This window comes from Centrocercus urophasianus, unplaced genomic scaffold (assembly GCF_019232065.1).
Source record: "Centrocercus urophasianus isolate 14NV4802_14NV808 unplaced genomic scaffold, USGS_Curo_1.0 seq_21, whole genome shotgun sequence".
Classification (NCBI taxonomy): domain Eukaryota; kingdom Metazoa; phylum Chordata; class Aves; order Galliformes; family Phasianidae; genus Centrocercus; species Centrocercus urophasianus.
Window position 1 is genome coordinate 9,695,339 of NW_024884767.1, and position 19,178 is coordinate 9,714,516.

At 44.2% G+C, this 19,178-nt stretch overlaps 1 protein-coding gene across 2 annotated transcripts in view; it reads left to right on the forward strand.

Moving 5' to 3' along the window:
- The window catches only part of SLC44A1 (solute carrier family 44 member 1), a 76,354-nt gene extending 59,898 nt beyond the window's left edge, over positions 1 to 16,456 (forward strand). The window contains exon 16 of one of the 2 annotated variants that reach the window (XM_042822910.1): positions 16,187 to 16,456. In XM_042822910.1, the coding sequence (XP_042678844.1) occupies positions 16,187 to 16,267 (81 nt within the window). In that variant the 3' untranslated portion in view covers positions 16,268 to 16,456. Of the gene's footprint in view, positions 1 to 114; positions 1,544 to 16,186 lie in introns of those variants that run through there. The other variant, XM_042822911.1, reaches the window with a different exon arrangement.
- Positions 16,457 to 19,178: the final 2,722 nt, after the last annotated feature.

A 19,178-nucleotide genomic window follows, 5' to 3' on the forward strand; every position in this document is an offset into this window, starting at 1 on the left:
TGCCAGGAAAACCTTTCTCTACTTTCTTTATGGTTTCCAGTGACCCTTTTGACTCAGTTTCTCCTTGACCTATGGCATTTGTCTAAGACTATACTGTATGACTTTGTTTTCTAGGCCTCTGGAGCAAGTTCATCTTGAAACTAGCCAGCCATATTGGAACCCATTGACATTCCAAAACAATATATATATACATATATATATATATATAAATATATATATATATATATATAAATAATCAGCCAAAATCAGAGAAAAGGAACAGGGATTTAATACTTTTTTTAACAATTATTTTTGTGAAACATGTACTCTTTTCATACGGGTGGCTTTTACAAGCAGCTTTATCATTGTTCCATTTTTTAAAATTTATTCATTGTAGTCACAGAACTGTTGATTCTTATCGGCTTGATATTTCACAATCTGGAGGAGGAATCATTGTAAAGATAATTTTAATGATGATTGGGTTTCGAGACAGATTTCCAATGACATGGCTAATCTGCTGAGAGTTTTTTGTTTAGTTTGTGTAAATTTGCATTAAATTTAGGACAGCTACACATAAGCAAAATCTTCAAATCAAGAACAGTATTGAATTTAGCTTTCTAAAAGGTAGTTTTAGCGTGAGTTACTTCAGTTCTAACTGGTTTGTAAGCAGTCATTTTATTCTACGGCCCTGGCAGGGCCCAATTTTGTTTATCAGTATCAGATATCACAATAACCGACTCCTCAGGTATTCACATGTGTGGGAGCCCTTGCATCTCCTATTCAGCAGAAACTAGAAAATGGGGAATAATGATTTTTATATGCAATTTACTTCATGTTTTACCCTACTTACCCTCTTACCAATTCCTCGCCCCCCACCCTGCCCCAGATTCAGTAGCCTCCTTCAAACGTCAACAGTGCTCCTTTAGGGACATAGATTCTCCATATGAGCAATTCAAAGAACAGGTTATTAAAGCTCAGTCTTAGTCATACTCATGATTAATTCATGACTGGATGTAAACATGCTGAGGATGGAAGGAGAAATGAACTGTCATACTGTACAAACAAGTACTCTGTAGTTCATTTCATTTAATGTCAGAGAGGTTTGGGATGTGTAAGGGACCATTCCTTGCCTATTGTTTCACCCATATTTCTATGTACTGTAGCAGGTGGTTGAAACAGGAAAGGGCAGAGGTACGTTTCTTTGGAAGTGTAACTGCCTGGGATAGTTATTTGAAGTCATCGAATAATGATAAGAGAACGTGTTTTGTTTTGTTTTTATTTTAAAAAAAGAAAAAAAAAGAAAAAGCAGTAGTAGTATGGTTCTGAGATAATTGCATTTCTTTCAGTCTGGAAGTTCACCAGATATGAATGCTAATATTTTGTTCAGCCTGATGTACTGGTGAATGGTTAAAAGTGTATTTGCTAAGAATTCATGATCTGTCAATGCTATATAGTCCTTTTGTTACGATTTTTTTAAGAAAACTATTTTTGTTAATGTAAAGTTAATACTGCAGAGCAGAATTTTTAAACTTATTGCACTAAATATAAGCTCTGTACAAATAAATAATGCCTCAATGGTTTGATCACTCCATTCAAGAAAACCTTTTGAAAGAGAAAAGCCCTTCTGTGGAAGCTTTGCAATGGAGTGAAGAGGTATGTCTAGTTAAAGAAACTCAGTTGTACTTATGGTTTAAAGAGTAAGCTGTTCTCTGTGCTTCCTCTCAGAGGATCAGACATTTAAAAAATAGAGTGTCATGTAACTAATCAGTGCTCTTACCTTTTGGCAATAGTGAAATGTTTCACCTTTGCTTCTAGAAATCATTTGATACTTACACTTGTTTAGTTTTCTTTCAGTAAGCCAATTAAAAAGACTTACTGTTTTCATATCACAGAAAGCAAACTGTATGAAAAGAAAATGAAAATATGTTTAGAGGTGGTAACTGCTGGGGAGATGGGAGGACAGAATTAACCAGTCTTGCAAGCACAAGACACTTATTTAACCAAACCACATCAGCTCCTCTGACATCAGGAGGGCTCTCTAAAGTAGTGAAGTTGTAAGATACATTTGTGTGTATGTGTGTGTTAATTGAACTAGAACTTCAGCCTAGGGTTCAGACTGGAGCACTGACTGGCGAGGCCTCTCAGTGTAAGCTAGAAGTCAGGCTATCTAAAAGAAGCCCTGTAACAGCCTTAAGCTTGTGGAGAGAAAGCATTCCTGCTTTTAAAGCTGGTTGCTGAAGCTGCAGTTGCACTGAACACTGTTGTCTGTGTAGATCAGTGGGGTTTAGCAACAGAAATTCGAAAACTGGCTCATGTGAATCCTAGAAACTGGATTCCAAGGCTAAGAGACTTCTCACATACCCAGTTGCTTCCAGAGAACTGTAATTTCCGTCTTGTTGGAAATTATTGGAGGTGCTTTGATCAAAGCCTTGGATTCTGCTCATTTTTACAACAATTATCTGCTGTCACAAGTTCTGCAAGTTTGTGCTCTCTGCTCACTGGAAGTGGGAGCTTTTCTCTGCGATCGCAACTAGAACTGCAATTGGAAACAAATTTTGTATTTTTGTATGACTTGACTGTGCACCATTTTTATAGCAGTTTATCCTGTTTTAAGAACAAATTTGATTTATTTACATGGTGTTTAAGAGATACAGGCAACACTTTTCTATGGGTAGCTGTAAAGTTTAAGTGACAAACCTATATCATTACAGAGTTCTTAATAAAATCATATGCACCATTCTTGTGTGTATCTGGCACGCTGAGCTTTTCAGTGATGCCAAACTGCATTCCATCAACATGCAGGCTTTCCAGTGGCCCTTCAAAGCTTTTAAATGTTCTTTAAGGAGAATTGCAACCAGACTGTAAGCTATCCTCTTCCAGCGTGGTCTTGTGCAAGGAGATAAATAGAAGACTGGAGTCTAAAAAAGCTTTTCAGGACAAGCTTAAACTTTGCTTTCCTCCCCCTTTAAGGGAGTGGTGGAGAACACTTGAAATGTAAATCCGTAGTTGTAGTAAAGGTGCTGGGGACTTCCAATTGAGATGGATTAAATACTCGTTTTGCCATCAGTATATGGACTGCCTTGTGGAAAGCAGTCTGCGCCACTTAGAGTGTGGTGCACTGGGAATAACACTGCAGGAGGAGGAGATACAGAAATAATCTGCTTGGAAAGCCCACTGAACCAAGCAGTGCTTGAGGACTGGTGATATGAGCCAGTGCAGTTATTACTGGTTCCCAGCATTTGGTTTCTGCAGGCAGTCTGGCACATAGCCTCTAATCAGCTAGGCTCCAAAGGAAAAAAGCTTGCTGTTCTTTTAATTGTTTAATTATTTTCATTTTGTTATCCTCTGTCTTATTTGGAGGCTGAGCAACGTGTTATTGTTGCTTTGGCAGAGGTTTGAACTAGATGAGGTTCTTTCCAACCCTTTGATTCTTTCAACCCTAAAGAATCCTAGTTGTTCTTTTAGCTCTCATTTCTGTATTGCTCTTTCAGTGAAGGAGTACCAAGCAGCTAAGTGTCAGCTCCCCCTGTCCCACCAAACTTAGCCTGTGCCTTCTCACCTTCCCAAGGCAATGATATCACCTGGACTGAATGGGAGGGGGAGTAGGTGCAGAGCTGAAATTCTGAGATTCTTTTTGTGTGTGCGATACCACTCCATCACTGTGCTTGCTGTGATAAGGAGTGAAATGCATTACTTTAACAATTCCAGTGCTGCTTTGCAGCTAAAGTCAGCACATGGTATGGCCAATTTAGAACTGTATCTTCAGCCTTCCATGAGCTTGTGTTTGTACTCCCACCTGCCAAAAACAAGATTCGGTTTTACGTGTGGCCTTAGCTTGGTGTAGTAAGACAAGGATGTTCAGTATAAGGAAGCATGTCCTAGAATGGTGGAAAACCATCAAGTGGAAAATCAAGTACATACTGTTGTGGGGTTTACCCTGCCTGCCAGGTAAGCCCCTGCTCCTTTTGTGCCTTCCTTTCCAGGAAGACTGGGGAAGAATCAGAATATGGGTTGTGGTAAAGACAGCTCATTAATAATGGGAAAAAATCAAAGGGGAGAAAAAAACATCATCAACCAAGTGTTGCAAAGGCAATCGCTCACCACGTCCCACCAGCAGACTGATGCCCAGTCAATCTCTGAATAATGGCTGCTTTGGAAGACTCTCTCCCTCCCACTGTTTTTTTTTTTGTTTTTGTTTTTGTTTTTTTTTTTTAATTTGAGAGTAATATTCCATGGCACAGAGTATTTTTTGTGTGGTCTGGGCCAGCTTTCCCAGCTGTGTCCCCTCTCAGCCCTTGCCCACCCCCAGCCTTCTCTGCAGGAAGGGAGAGACAGAGAAGGCCATGACCCTATGGGAGCACCGCTCAGCAGTGGGTTTGTACACTGTGTGCTACCAATGCTGCTCTGATCACAGATCTAAAACAGTACCATATGGGCTCCTGTAAAGAAAATTATCTCTGTTCCAGCCAAACCCAGGCCCCTGGTCCACTTACCTAAATGTTAACCCAAGACTCACTTCCCACATTTCTGTACAGCACCTTCTCAGGGTGGTTACTTCTTTCTGAAAGGGCTTTTTTCAGAGTAGGCGATGAGTCTGCTCCACAGTGCTCCCTTTAGGGAGGGAGCAGGGTATGCTGACTCTTACTCTTTCAGCACAAAATGGGGATGTAAAGCAGAAATGAGCCCTGTCTGTATCAGCGTCCTGGCAACTGAGCAGCCAGCGCTGAAGACAACATATTTAATGTGCCCTCAGGGCCTGCACTTTAGTGGTTTGCTCTGAGTAGTTATGATGTATTCTATGAATGTATGTTACAGAGTCAGAATAAATGCATGTAGCAGACATATACTCGTCATCACCATCCAGTGATCATTTGGTTCTGAATGCATATTACATGATGTACTGGACATCGCACAGTCATTTTAAGGAACGTTAGAGTTTAAAAGTAGATACCTAACGGTGCGCATCCCAGTTTTGTAAATCATGGCTTTGCCTGTGCAGATACTGTTTACTGAATCTCAAGCCCATTGTTTCTTGAACAGCTTGTGTGTCACGTTGTCACTACTGAAGTTCTGTTTCATCTTTGTGAAAAAATATAGCTCCTTCCCAAAGGAGGAAACTCCTTCCCCTCCATGGAAACAAATACTGTTTCACAGAACAAAACCCAACAGACTTACGTGAAGCATTTCTTGCGCTCGGCTTTTTGTTGGGACAATGGAAGTTTACTCCAAATATCAAATTTTTTCAGTGCTCTTCCAACTGTTTTCACCTCTGCTGTTAATTCCATCACATTACAAGAGAGATAATGGAGATTAGTAACTTTATATTTCTTGTGCTCTGTAGCAAATACTGTTCTCAAGATTTTTTTTTTATTTTTATTTTTTTTTATATTTAGAGAGATGAGAGAAGATATGAGTTTTATCTCTTATGATGTGGGTCATACACAGAAGGCAAAATTTCTGGTCTGGGATGGAACTGCGAGGTATCTTGCAGTGTTTGCAAGCTGATGCAACCAAGCCAAAGCTCTTTAGGGACATTAGGATTATGAGAATATTTCCAGGGATAATAGGTAGCATGAATACATCTAAAATATCCATTGGGAGGCTAAAATACTTGGCATTCATTTGAGAGAAATCAGCTAAACCAGAACTACAGAAAAGTAAGAAACTCCATCACATTCTACTCCCTTGTCTCACTGAGGCCATCACGTGATATGAGAATATACTGAAGCACAATTTGGTGTTTTAAGCATTTGGTAATTATCTGGAAAATTGTAGGGCTCCCTCCAGAATCAAAGGTGCAAGAATTTTGAGCTAAAGTAATAGGTAACTGCAGAATTAGCCAAATGTCTGAAGTTCCAGAGACACCTCTGGCACCTCTGAAGTACTACGGTAGCAGTGGTAGTCACCACTCCTGAAGTGTGCCACCTCTCCCCTCTTGTTTCACTGAAATATGGGCAGGTAACGACCACTTCAGAAAGGTCTAGTGTGATTGTGAAGCTGAAGACTCCTGAAATCCAGTGAAAGCTGAGCACTGACTGGAGTCCCTGTGAAACTCATGATTTTTATCTTTAAAATAAGTACTGTGTGTGCTCCGGTGTTGGTACTGGATGGATCCGTCCCTGCTCAAACTGTAGAGTATCTCCTTAGAAAAACAGCTGTGGGGTCATCTGTGTGGAGGGGGAGAGGAGGAAGAACACAACAAAAGTTTGTTTTGTTTCTGATATAGGCCAGGGAGCAAATGCCGGAGGCCAGTGGAGCCGTGGAGAGCAGAGTTTCACAGGTAGAAAATAGTTCACAGAATCTTCATAGTAAAGAAAATTCACGTTCCATTTCACAGACATCTCACAGCAGTGTCCCCTGTGCCCTGCTTTTATTTTGCTCTTCAGAGCAAGAAAAGTACAGTCTTACGGAAAGGAATTATTTTTATACTTTGGATTGTGTTGCTGGTTACAGTAACTGTGGTAAGGAAAAAGGAAAATCTTCCAAACAAATGTTAAAGGCTTGACAGTACTCAAAAAAATTCTTGTGTTGTCATAGCCCATCAAAGCTTCATGTAAAAGAGTTTTTCATCCTCTTTCACTCACAGTTCTAACAGGGAAGTTAAACCCCTGGACTGGTTGAATAATGTACATTCAACTAAAATAAATTAACAACTGCTCCATTTTTCCAGTGGAATGCCACCTCCTTTTGGAATGGGAAAAATAAATGTGAGACTGCTTATTGTTGTCTGAGAACTAGAAATGTTTTATACTGCAAGCTGTGAACGCAGGAAGAGAAGGGAAATATAACAGTGCTGATCTAATCTTAGATTTTCTGTGTAAACTGACATTGTGCCAGAATACTGATGCAAAACTGTATTTTAGTCTAAGAAATGTATAGATTTTTTAATGTATCAAAATAAAGTTTGTTTTTTGGTTAAATAAGAAAGTCTTTCTGTCTCTGTGGAGTGCAAGGAGCCACCTTTCCTCATAGAAATGCTATCTGACAGCCCTGAAAGCAAGCAAGAGTCTGCCCAGGTCTGTGTCTCGGCTTCTGTGCTCTGTGGCAGCCTGCCCTCTAGATGGGAAGCTGCCGCAGTGCTGTGCGTGGCTTTTTGTCTCCCTCACTTGTCCTGGTGCCAAGAAAAGCCATGCTGTACAAGCACTCTGCTGGGCTGGGTGGGCTGAATGGGGTTTTGTAGAGCAAATGTGTTTGTGTTGTCTTTCTTCTCAAAAATCTTTTGCTCCTCAGCTTATTTCTAAGGGGTATGAATATGCCTCGTTAACTCTATGCTGCACATACAGATGAAGTCTCCCCCGTGGCCAGGTTCCTTGGCTTCTCCACAATGCAGGCTCCTGAAGGGTCAGACCCACACTGAGCAGGTTGATGAGCCTTCACCTTCCATCGTGCACATGCAGAGTCTTTTGCTCACAGCCCTGTCAGGGCTGCTAAGGCTACCTGCACCTGCTACCTGGTAATGTGCTTTGTCCTACAGAGACAATTTTGGGGAAATGAGAAGTGGGGAAAGGTGAAGGAAGTCCTGTTCTGTATCTTGATAGCTGTGCAAACTTTTCATCCCAGTGCTGCCCCGACTTACTTGGAGCCAGCTCCTCATTAAAAAATGTTTTATACGCGTTCCCCGCTCTGTAAGCAGGGTCTCTGTTCTGCAGAGATGTTCTGAAGAGCTCAGAAAGCTACAGATGGGTGGTGAACAGAAGCAATTCATAGCCACATCTGTGTAATCTTATTAGCAGAGATGTGTGCAAATGCACGTTAATCCTCCTCATCTTCCAGTGGGCACGCCTAGTTTCTGCTTTCTCTGGCTGCCAATTTTTTTTCTATAAGCTAATATGCCAAGCTGAACAATGTTTTCTCTTTGTATAATTATTTACTGCAAACCACATCAGCACTGCATTAACATAACATGGTTTAATTCACCTGGGAGCCACTTCCAGCTCTGATGTTGAAGCCATTGTGGCAAAGCAGTGAATGAATGAGGTCGGGATGGAAAGGGCCTCTGTACACAGACAGTTTCCTGAAGGTGCGCCCCCTCGTCTGAGAACATCTTTTTCGTGTCTGTTAAAAGGATGAGGCTGCGTAGCTTGGCTGGGTGGGTTTGGTTGCCTGGAGCAGGAGAGGTACAGTAGATGCTGTTCATCAGCAGAGGAGGTCTTGGCCTTCTATGGGGCTGTGACCTTCAGCGTGCCACAGACCGAATTCTCCCAGCAGTTCCTCCCCTCCAGCCACAGCTCCTTCCTCCCACAGGAGGCACCACCAAGGAGCTGACCCAGTTTTAGTCGCTGGTATTCAGATGTTTAATGAAGATTAGCCAGTGCCTAGGGAGAGATTATTTAGAATTTCTAATTACTGTTTAAATTATGGGTGTGTGAAGTAGATGAAGCTTGCACTGCATACAGAGCACCTACAGAAGCTGCTCTTCTGACACCTACTGTCATACTCTGCACCTGACTCATTCCTCATTTGTCAGTGTATAAGAAAATGTGCTGTAAGGGCAGACGTTGTAAGACCCTTGTTAAAGGAGTCAAAGGTGGAAGCAAAGCTGATGGCAGAAGCTCTGAATTGTTTTGTTTGGCCACCCGAGCTGGCAGTAATCAAGTGGGAGGTAAAGAAACGGGTGAGCGGGTGTTTGACTCTTACGTGCTTTGAAGAAGGAAAAACAAACCTGAATCCTCTGACATGCTGGGGGAAAAAAGAAAAACAAAATATGAGTCTTCCACAGTCCCAGAAGCAGCGAGATGTCACGTGATTTTAATTACTTTTCTGACAGCTCTTAGCTGTCTTCCGGTTCTAAGCACAAAGCCCTGGAGGAGTGCAAGCCCTGAGCAGAGAAAAGCCAGCAGGTATTGGCAGTGTTGGTTGGAGCAGGGTGGTGTGGCAGGGCCTGCCGTGTCCCTCCTCCCTGCTCCATGGGGCAGCTCTGTGACTGGACACAGCCTGGCTTCCCACGGCTGCTCAGCACCACCTGCTCTGGGGCTGGAGTCCACTGCCCACAGTCCCTGTGCTTGCTGTCTGGCTGATGGGAGTGCCAAGAAGGTGAGTGCAAACCGAATCAAATGCTGAAACATTTCTAGAGACAGGAAGGGGGTTTCCAGGAGTTTGCTGCCTGTTTCACCATGCCTCATAGGAGGGCTGCAGAGGACTGCCCCGTTCTTGTGAGCACACTCCTGCAGCCTGCAGGAAGCCTGCAGGAAGGCCAGAGGTTGATTTGAACACTCAGGTGTTGGATCCATCCCCTGTGAAACAGCACAAGGGCAGGAAGCTTCGGGAGGGCGCTGCAGCACAGAGGGCATTTGGGGTTCTCACTTGGCTGTGTTGAAGCTCAAAAACTGTATCAAAGCATGATTCTCTCAAAACCCACAAACAAACAAAGACCCGGCACAGGGATGTGCATTTCTGAGCTTCCCAGAAGTGCCTGAGAAGCAGCACGTTTCTTTGCAATGTGTTTGCTTTTCTGTTTGCATCTACCAATTACAGCTTCCCTGGAATAACAAAGCTTCTGCTGGCAATTAAAAAGAATTAGGTCATCTTTGGCGAGAATTAGGCTTTTGCATAGACCTATATGGGAAAACTGCAAGAAGACAGACAAGCCTCTATGGTCTAGGATCATTGAATGTGCAGCAGAAGGGGCTGCTGGAGAAGCTGTCCTTCAGCATCTTACTTCTGCAAAAGATCAAAGCTGTCCTTGCTTCCTCTACTGAGAGAGACACTGTTAGGGGGTCTGAGAAGGAAAAAGGCACCATATCAAACCAGGACAAACACCATTGTGCTGTAATATCAGCAGCACCGCAGGCGATTGGTGCTGAGCATGTCGTGTCTGTATACTTTGCAAATGGTGCTTGATTTAGTGATTATTTAGTGGAAACATACTAGACCAGAAAAATGTGGCTGCTCTTGAGCCAAAGGGTTAATTTTTCATATTAAAATGCTTCAATGACTGCTTCCAGATGAGCCCTGCCAACTTGCAGCCTAAGGCCACAGCTCACTACAAGGCATAGGCAGCATCAAGAGTAAACTTTAACAGCTTCATCGGCTATTCTGTTCCCTCCTTTGCAGTCACAATATTGAAATCCAGGGGGAACTGAAAGCACTCGTTGGCTAACCATTGTAATTTGGCTGTGAAATAGATAACCATTGACTAGCAAGCACAATTAGCTAATGAGATCAGTGCTTCATTGTAACCCTACTTCAAAGAGACTGCTGGTAAATTTGATACCAAAATAGCATCACAGGAAATGCTTATTCCCTAAAACTGAAGGTGTATCCAATTAAGCAATGTTGCAAAGAAGCCAGCAGTGACTTTCACCACAGGCTGCCATCAGCAGCCGTTTATCTGCAGAATGCTGTGCACAGACCCGTGATATCATCCTCAAGCAGCTCACTGGCTCAGCTCATGCCTTCACCCATGTCACTGCTCTTTCCCCTGCCCATGAAGACCAGTACACCAAAACAGCCACACATATTTTGCTGCAAACCATTTTGATGCATTTCTAGAAGAAGAGCTTGCTGGGGCCCGAGCTGCACACAGCCTGTTAGGGAAGCTTTTTAATATCCAGCAATGCCTGCTCCTCCTGCATCCTGCAGGGATGAGCTCTGCTCCCTGGGCTGTGCTCCCACAGCCCTGACAGCAAGCCTAGTGCCAGGATTCCTGCAGCTGTGTCAAGAAATTTGCAACATGTTTTGGGTTTTATTTTACATTATAAAAGCAAATGACTCACTTTTTTGTCTGTTCTGGCCCTCAAGCAAGCCATCAGCAAGAAGTGCATCTTCTGAGAAAGAAAGAAATCCTGGGGCCTTCAGAGGCACTTCCTAGGCCAGTGCTGGTTGCTGAGAGGCGCTGCTGATGGGAGAACATCTTCAAACTTCCCTTTCTGCTCCCACTGCCTTCATGCCCTCTCCATCTCCTGGCTGGCTCTGGACTGAGCTCAACTGCAGTGCCAGCCACAGCTGCTGTACGGTTTGATGCCTTCCTCAAAAATGGTTGCTGCCTGTTCGTCAGCCTTCTAATGGATGCTCATGGTTCTCATCCTCCCAGAGGGGCTGGCTTCTGACAATGTTTGCTCCTCTGCAGGCTATGGGTCCAGAACCTGGCATGATTCCCCTGCTGGATGCAGCCAGAGTGTGAGTGCCATGCCAAGCATGAGCAGATGAGAATCTCACCTTGTCACTCACCCAAATCCAGGACAGGAGAAGGTCCACCAGTGGCGGTGATGGTACCTGACCCTCTTGCTCCAGCTTGCTCCCAGCTGGTCAGTCTGGGATGTAAGGTGACACACCAGAGGTTGCTGCTCTCCAGAAAGAAGCAGGAAATCAGCCTTCAGGGCAAAATTTATCTGCTCCAGTGAATTTCAATTATGGCAGCTGCAAGACAGAGTCAGAAAGTCATTTTGCACTCCCCAGCTTCTTGTGCATGAGGAGAGTTAGGCTCATCATGCTTAGCTGCACCATGGTTTTTCCTGCTGCATCTTATTTGCTGTACACTCATCTCTTCCCTGCAATGCATGGGACTTAAAGGAGTCAGGTCTCTTATCATAGAACATCACAGAACCATAGAATATTGCAAGTTAGAAGGGACCCTCAAGGATCATGGAGTCCAACTCCTGGCTCCACACCATACCACCCAAAATTCAAAACCTGTATCTCTGCTGCTGTTGCTCATCTAAGGGGGCAACACAGATTTCTCCAAGGTGTGAAAATGTTGTCGTCAATGATGTCACATTCTCATCCATGAGTCTTATATCCTCCAAATCATCTTTTTTTTAATCTCGTCTATATCACTGCAACCTTGTTTTCTCTTTGAACAAACATGAGATCTTCATGCAGCAGGCAGCACTCACCTGTGCCCCCACTGTCCGTATTTCTTTTTGCTTACTGTCCTGCCCTACTCTTCCCCTGCACCCCATCCCAGGCATGGCCTCAGTTGTGCCTACGTCATCCCATCTGTTCTTTGTTGTCCTCTGTGATTTTCCCACATCACCACTAGTGGTCCCCAACTCTCCCCCTCTCAGCCCCTCCCTTCCCACCTCTCTGCTCCTCCTGCTCAGACCCTGGGTGCCGCATAGCCAAAGCTGCTCACGCTGACCTTGATCCTGCTATCTGGCAGTGTTCCTCTTCTGCTGCTCACTGTCTCTGTCCCTGTCAACTCAGGTATCCTATTTGTCTGTCTTAGGGATCTAGACATCCCTTGGGGAAAGGAGGTGGAAGCTGTCTCTGCTCTGCTGTGCCCTGGTAACTTAAGGTAGGCAGATGGACAATAGCTCCAGCCAGTGCCTGCCTCTTACAGGGCTGCTTGATGACCATGCTGTTCTGCTGCTATTTTTAACTGTAATCTCCTTCTCCATTTAGTAGCTAAATGCTGGTAACAGAGAACACGGCTGTGTTGCTGCTTTCCTGCACCCTCTGTGCTACCATTTCTGTCTCTGTGCATGCAGGTTATCTGTAGCACTTGATAAAACAGAGCTCCCACTCTTACACAAGATATCATCCATGGAATTTCAATTGCACTTGCCTCTGCCTCCCTTAATCCTGCTGCAAATAGAGTGGAGAGCAAAATGCACTTTAAAGTGCTTTTAAGCATCTCACAATGAAACAATTTGAATAAGGACCCAAAAGCCTCACGCACTGTGGATTTCAACTGCTCTCTTCAAGTGGCATTCAGTTGAAAGGGAAGGATGCAGGGTTATCATGTGGGTGGTGATGACTGTCAATGTAAGTGGTAATCTTAATATTCCATCTAGAGAAGCAAGCCTGGCTCAGACCTGAACAGTCCAAAGCTTTAGTGTGTGTGTTGACTTGCCATGTAGTAAACACTGGGGTTTACTTGAAGTGCTTGCTCTTTTTGAGGAGGTGTGAGAAAGCTGAATACTACACTCCGTTTGCAATCCAGAAACACAGGCTCACTGATTTCTGCAGGGTTTTGCTGTGGCTTTCAACAGAAATCCAACAGCACCTGAAAGTCACTTGTATCTTTGGTAACTAGCATTTTTTAATTAAAGCTTCCTTCTGTTAATGATTTTAGCAGGCACAGTGCCACATGCTCTGAGGCTCCATAGCTTTGTGTCCTTTGTTCCTCAGCTCTCTTCTGAAAGACAACAGCTGTACCCCTCAGTGCACAGACCAGCCATATATGCCAGCTCTTCTAATGGCAGATTTGACCCTGAATCAGTCTCACAGTGCCCTCTTCTGCACCAATGCTCAGCATCACCTTCTGAGAGCAGGGACTGAAAGAACCTGTGGACAAGGAGTGCAGCAAAGGGACTGCTGATAACCAAGTCTAGTGGGAATGCTTGTGGGGATGCAGCATGTCTTAGCATAATGCAGGTCACAGCAAAGGCAGTGGAAGTGTTTGCAAATTTGCATTTCCCATGTCTTTGCTCTTTCCATCTCTTAGGGAATTCCTCAAGACTTCCCAACAAGTTCAATAAACTCTCAGCCAAATAAAAACTTCAGCCACTGCAGGGGAGGACACAATCCTCCCCCAAGGACCTGGCAGAAGCCACCTTTTATATGCTTGCTGGTGATCAGTCTGTGATGCCTCTGACCAGCAAATGTCTGCTAATCCAAATTGCATTAGCAGCAGGCAGCTGCTTCCTTGCAGAAACACATGCAGACAACACAGCTATTTGCTCAAGGACAACCGCCTGCTTCCTGTTGCAGGACTCTGACCACAGTGTTGCCCTCCTGGAGGAACACATTTCACTACAGAGAAGGTCACAGGCCAGAATTAACATATGGAGCTGCACTGATTTTCGCAGAGACTTCATCTGCAGTCAAAGAGAGGGCCAAGTCTTGACAGTGATGTCTGCAGAAGTACACTGGCATCTGTTGAGGTGCCTCTCCTCAGTCCCTAAAGCAGAAGGGATGTCATGGATGCCCATATGTCCATCCCACATCTTCTCCTGTGGCAACTGCCTTTGCATTCATGGGTCAAACTCTACAAGCACACAGTGGGGACAGCCCCAGCAGAAGGACCTGCAGCTTATGGGAAACCTGTGCTGGAGCAAAGATGGGTCTACACCAGTCCTTCAGCCCTTGCTCCTCACTGTGGAGCAAGCCAGCAGGTTGTGATGGGCATGGACTGTCTCAGCAGGTTGTGGGTTGGTTTGTCCTGCCAAGGAAGCAGGAGGCACTGCGGGGAAGGGAGCAGGACTGTGGTCTAGGTGTATGATTGATGTCTGGAGCATCTCTCTTCCTCTGATGGAGATTTCCGGAGATGCCAGGGACAGAGCTGGAGATGGCTGTCCCTGGGAAGAAGGTGTGCTCCTCTGGCTTTCTGCAGAAAAAGAAATGCACAGATGTTTCACATGAGTAGCTGAAGTTGATGGAACATTACCCTATGAGAGAGTACTTCAAATCTTCCATTTTTAAGCAGAGAAACTGTAACACAAGCCCAGATGAAACTGCTATGCAAGCAAGCAGGAGCATTTTACTTGCAAAGTTTCCTTGTCTTAAGAACAAAAGAGAAGTCATACATAAAATAATTGCTGGAAGACAGAAGAAGACAATCAGGAAAAGGTAAAGTCCTTGGCCCAGAAATGTTGTTTGGCAGTGTAGATGGCATACAGAGGAGGTGTGGTGAAGACTGTAAATCAGGAAGCTATTGGAAAAGCATGGTCCCTCCTGGGAGGCACTCACCTCCAAATATACAGCTGTTTAAGAAAACTCTGTAGAAAAAATCCCTCCTTCAGTTTATTCAGTGGAAAGCTAGGGGTAAATCAATTGTAGGGCTGGCATGTGTAATTCCCACAACAGTTTCAGGCCACCTGCAGCTGGGAGGAGAGGACTGCCATCCAGACAACAGCCTCCTGCTCCACTGTGCCCAGGTCTCCACATGTGCCAGAGCTGACCCTGCACCAAGTCTTCAGGCTCCTCTGCCCTGCCCAACTTGCCATGTGGGTCATGCACTGTGCCAAAGGCAGCTTGCCTCTGTTTGATTCCTGTTTTGGCTCCGCACTGTAAGAAAGACATTGAGACTCTGGAGAGCATCCAGAGAAGGTCAACAAATCTGCTGAGGGCTCTGAAGTCTAATGGGGAACAGCTGAGGGAGCTCAGATTGCTCCATTTGGAGAAGAAGAGACCTTATTTCTCTCTGCAACTGCCTGAAATATTGTGGTGATGTGGGGGTCAGTCTCTTCTCCCACTCAACTAGCAATAGGATGAGAGGGAATGGCCTTAAGTTAATGAGGGGAGGTTCAGGATTGATATGAGGAAAAACTTTGTCTCAGAAAGACTGGTCAGGTTCTGCCCAGGGAGGTAATGGAGTCACTGTCCTTATGGGTGCTCAAGAACTGTGTAGGTATGGCACACTAAGGGATGCAGTCAGTGATGGACTGATGGTTGGACATGGTCTGTTCCAACCTTAATGTTTCCATGATGCTATGACTCCTGCTGCAAAACAGTCATTGCAGGCTTTCCTCTTCCAGGAATCTCGTGCCATCAGCTCAGTGTTCACAGCAATCTACTTGTCCCTGATGCACAACAACTTTGCTTGCAGGAGGTAGGAGGTTCATCATACCCACTTTTGTACTCCACCAGCAAAGTGGACGTAGGTATACATAGAGTTTGTGCCTGCCAGCTGGCACTGGGTGACAAGGTCCAAGCACAGAAAGAGGATGAGGAGGTTCTGAGCCCATTAAGCAGGCAGCCACTGATCTGTGCTAGCAAGCAGCTGCACAAAACCTCTCATGTCCTCCACTGCATGCCACCACCCCAGCTTCTCCTTGCTGAGTGCCAGCTAAGGCAGCAGTGGGGGTCTGGGCACACCCTGTCTCACCACAAGAGCCTGAAGACTGTGTCCATGATGTGCTTGGAGAATCTTGTATGAGGGAAGGGAGGACCAGAAGGCAATCATGAAAAGCAGTGTTCCTTAATTTGTAGTGGTCGGAGGAGTGCAGTCAGCCATGCAGTCCTGCAAAGTGCAGCCAGCCTTGAACACTGCACTAACTGTGCTCCCTTTCTCCAAAAGGCAACTCTCATGTTGATCTCTTCTCTGGAGTATACCAGCACACAGCATTGCAGGATAAATCTCTTCTTTCTTCATCTCTTCTTTTTTCTTGTTCCGTAACCCTCTATTAATAATAGCATTTAACAGTGGACACTTTCACCCAGGTGTTCTTGCTTTTATGAATCCAAAAATCTTCCTTGATTTGCTATTTTTTTTTCTTCTAATGTCTCTTCAATTTTTCTCATTTCTTTCTGCTTATGACTGCAGGGCTTTTCAAAATTTGCTTCAAAATGTGAAGTGACTTCTGGATTGGTGGCTCCAGGCCAGCCCTCCATTTGTGGTGGCTAAGAAAATGTACTTATTCCCTCTGTTTTATTATGGGTCAGAGCTTATTGCAATAGACAGTTCCACATGAAAGGAGCAGCTCTGGAATCTGACAAACTGAAATGATCGAAGAACTCGACTTCCATCTTCTTGGACAGGTAACTCCCAAGAAATATCCTTATCTTCTTTTTCATGTAATGGGTTTTTTATTCTTTTCCTCGGCTCACGTGAACTCCCCTGGCTGCTCTTTATTTGAGCAGTGCACATAAGTGTACCTTCTTACAGAGGCGTATCCTACATCTTAAAAAGAAAGAAAGAGAACTTTTACAGTAGTTAACCAAAACTGAGCTGAGTTTGGTTTTCTTTTTGTGCTTTTTTTTTTTTGTTGTTTGTTTGTTTGTTTGTTTTTTGAGCCTTACCTGGCCCAACAGGAAGAGTAGAAAAGTACCAGGAGTAGCAGGGCTGAGGTGGCCCCACATCAGCCAGCATGCTCTGGAGCAGTGCCTCAGTAGGTGTGTATAGGAAGGCTGTGTGCAGCAGCAGTACCCAGTGTATGGAACTTACAGATGTGAGGATAAGACATGGGCAAGTAAATAATTATGGAATGCAAAATGAAAATGGCATTTTGGAGAAAAAGGGCATGTGGCTAATTAATTGGCCTCAGGAGGATTTTGCCTTGTGACTTCAGAGCAGTCTCAAAGCAGGGTTGGGGAACATGCAGACAATGAAATTAGCAAAACCAAACACCAGGAGCACACAGAGGCCCTTTCGCCAAAACCACAGACTAATTCTGTGTAAAGCAGGTGTATAAATAGAAGTGCAAAATGTGTAATTGTATTTATGCATACACATATAATACATTTAGTGTAAACTGGATACATGAAAAAAATCCATGGATAACTACAGGAAACTGCAGAAGCTGCATGAAGCAGGTGAGTAGTGCTGACTCTGAGGTGGTAAAAGCCCCATGTTAGCTTGTGGCTAAGCTACCTTTCTGACCCAGAGTGTCGCAAACCCTGGCCTGCTTGCTGCTCCTGACCCCCCAGACTGGTGGTATTCTCCAGTGACACTTCCTTCCATCCACTGGACAATGGTGTGCTGAGCACCAGCTGCCCACAGCACCCAGTCCCACACTGGAGGTCATTTGATCATACTGGGAGAGCTCATGGGTCAGCAGGGCACCAGCACTGCTCCCCAGGGCGCGCAGCTGGGTAGAGAGAGACAACACCTAGACTCTGCTCCTTGCAGGAAGGGTCCATACAGGAGTCAGTCTCCATGATCTCTGTATCACAGAAGAACCACTGATGTCATTTGTCTGGCCTTTTACACGGTCCCCCATAGCATTCTTCTCTACACATTGGAAAGGTATGGGTTCTATGGATGGACTGTTTGATGGACAAGAATCTGGTTGTGAGATCATAGCCAGAGAATGGTGGTCAATGGCTCAGTGTCTGGATGGAGATCACTGACAAGTGATGTCCCTCAGGGATCAGTACTGCGCTCTTCAACATCATCAGTGATATCAACAGTGCAATTGAGTGCACTCTCAGCAAGTTTGCAGATGACACCAAGCTGAGTAGTGCCTTAACATGCCCAGGGGACAGGATGCCATCCAGAAAGAATCAGGTTAGACTCAAGCAGTTATCTCAAGAGAATCTCTACAAAACCAAGGGCAGTGTCCACACCTGGGCCACAGAAGCCTCCACTAGCAACATGTTGAGCTGGAGCTGAGATTAAAAGGTTTTATCCTCCCTGTCCTGATTTATTACCAAGTGGTCATAGTGATTTACATGTCAACCACATCAAAGTCTTTTCCTCCTTCCTCATAACTCACTGCCACTAAGGACAGATTTGCCACTGATCTACAGTACTTTATATGATGCAAACACATTAACAATCCTTGGAGGGTTATGACATCCTCATTTGACATTTTGTTTACACTGGCATGAAAGTATCATTAAATGAAGGGCAATTCAAGTCTTGGTTCTTTTTTGTTTGTTTTTAATTTTAGTTTTCAAAAAGCTGAATGCCTTGTTGTATATGAAAATAGAAGTGCAGTAGATTTTGATGTAAATTACAGGGGAGGGAATCAATATTTTAAGTCCCAAAACACATTTTGCTCTCCTCCCTTTCTAATAGAAAGTCTATTAAGAAAATTCTCCAAAAAGCAAAGCATTATTTTACTAAGTATACATATATAAGAAACAGCTCTTAGCTCAAAGCAATGTTTGTGCATTCATTTCAGTGTCTTTGAATGGAGACAGTTGAAACAGGAAAGCAATTTCATAGCCACAGCTTTTTCTGTGTGTGCATAAATAATCCATTGCTTTGTTTCATTCAGCAACTGACTCAAGGTTGAAAAGAACAGTAGAAAAGCCTGTTTTCCTCTGTTCACTGTCCTCTATTCTCAGTATGAATCAAAACACTGTGTGGAAGACAAACCTCTACTAGTTTGGAAATATCAGTGGGAATTTTAATAAAAAATTCTCAGTTCAGTTCTTTAACTGCAGCTATCATCCACTTTGTTTTGAAAAACAGAAGTTCAGTATAAAATAGTAAAATGAGCCATCATTGGCCTGACTTCTGAGGATTTCGTGTTCATCAAAGTAATAATGTGATGAACCAAGTGCTGAAAGAGCAGCACTATCACCATCCCTTACCCAACCATCGTGACTCCAGAAAGATCTGGGGCTGACCCATGAAAACCATCTCACCCCCTCGCTGTTTTCATGTAGCTGCCTGGAAGGAAAGCCAGGAAAGCTTTTATTATTATTGAATGTCTCTACCCTATATCTAGCTTAAGTCTTGTTTGAATCACTGGAATGGTTCCTCTGCTTTTCTGCTTGCTATCTGACCGTATGCTGTCTCCTTCAGAAAGACCAGGGACCTGAAAAAATACACCAGCTAGTGGAGGAGAGGAGAGGAGAGGAGAGGA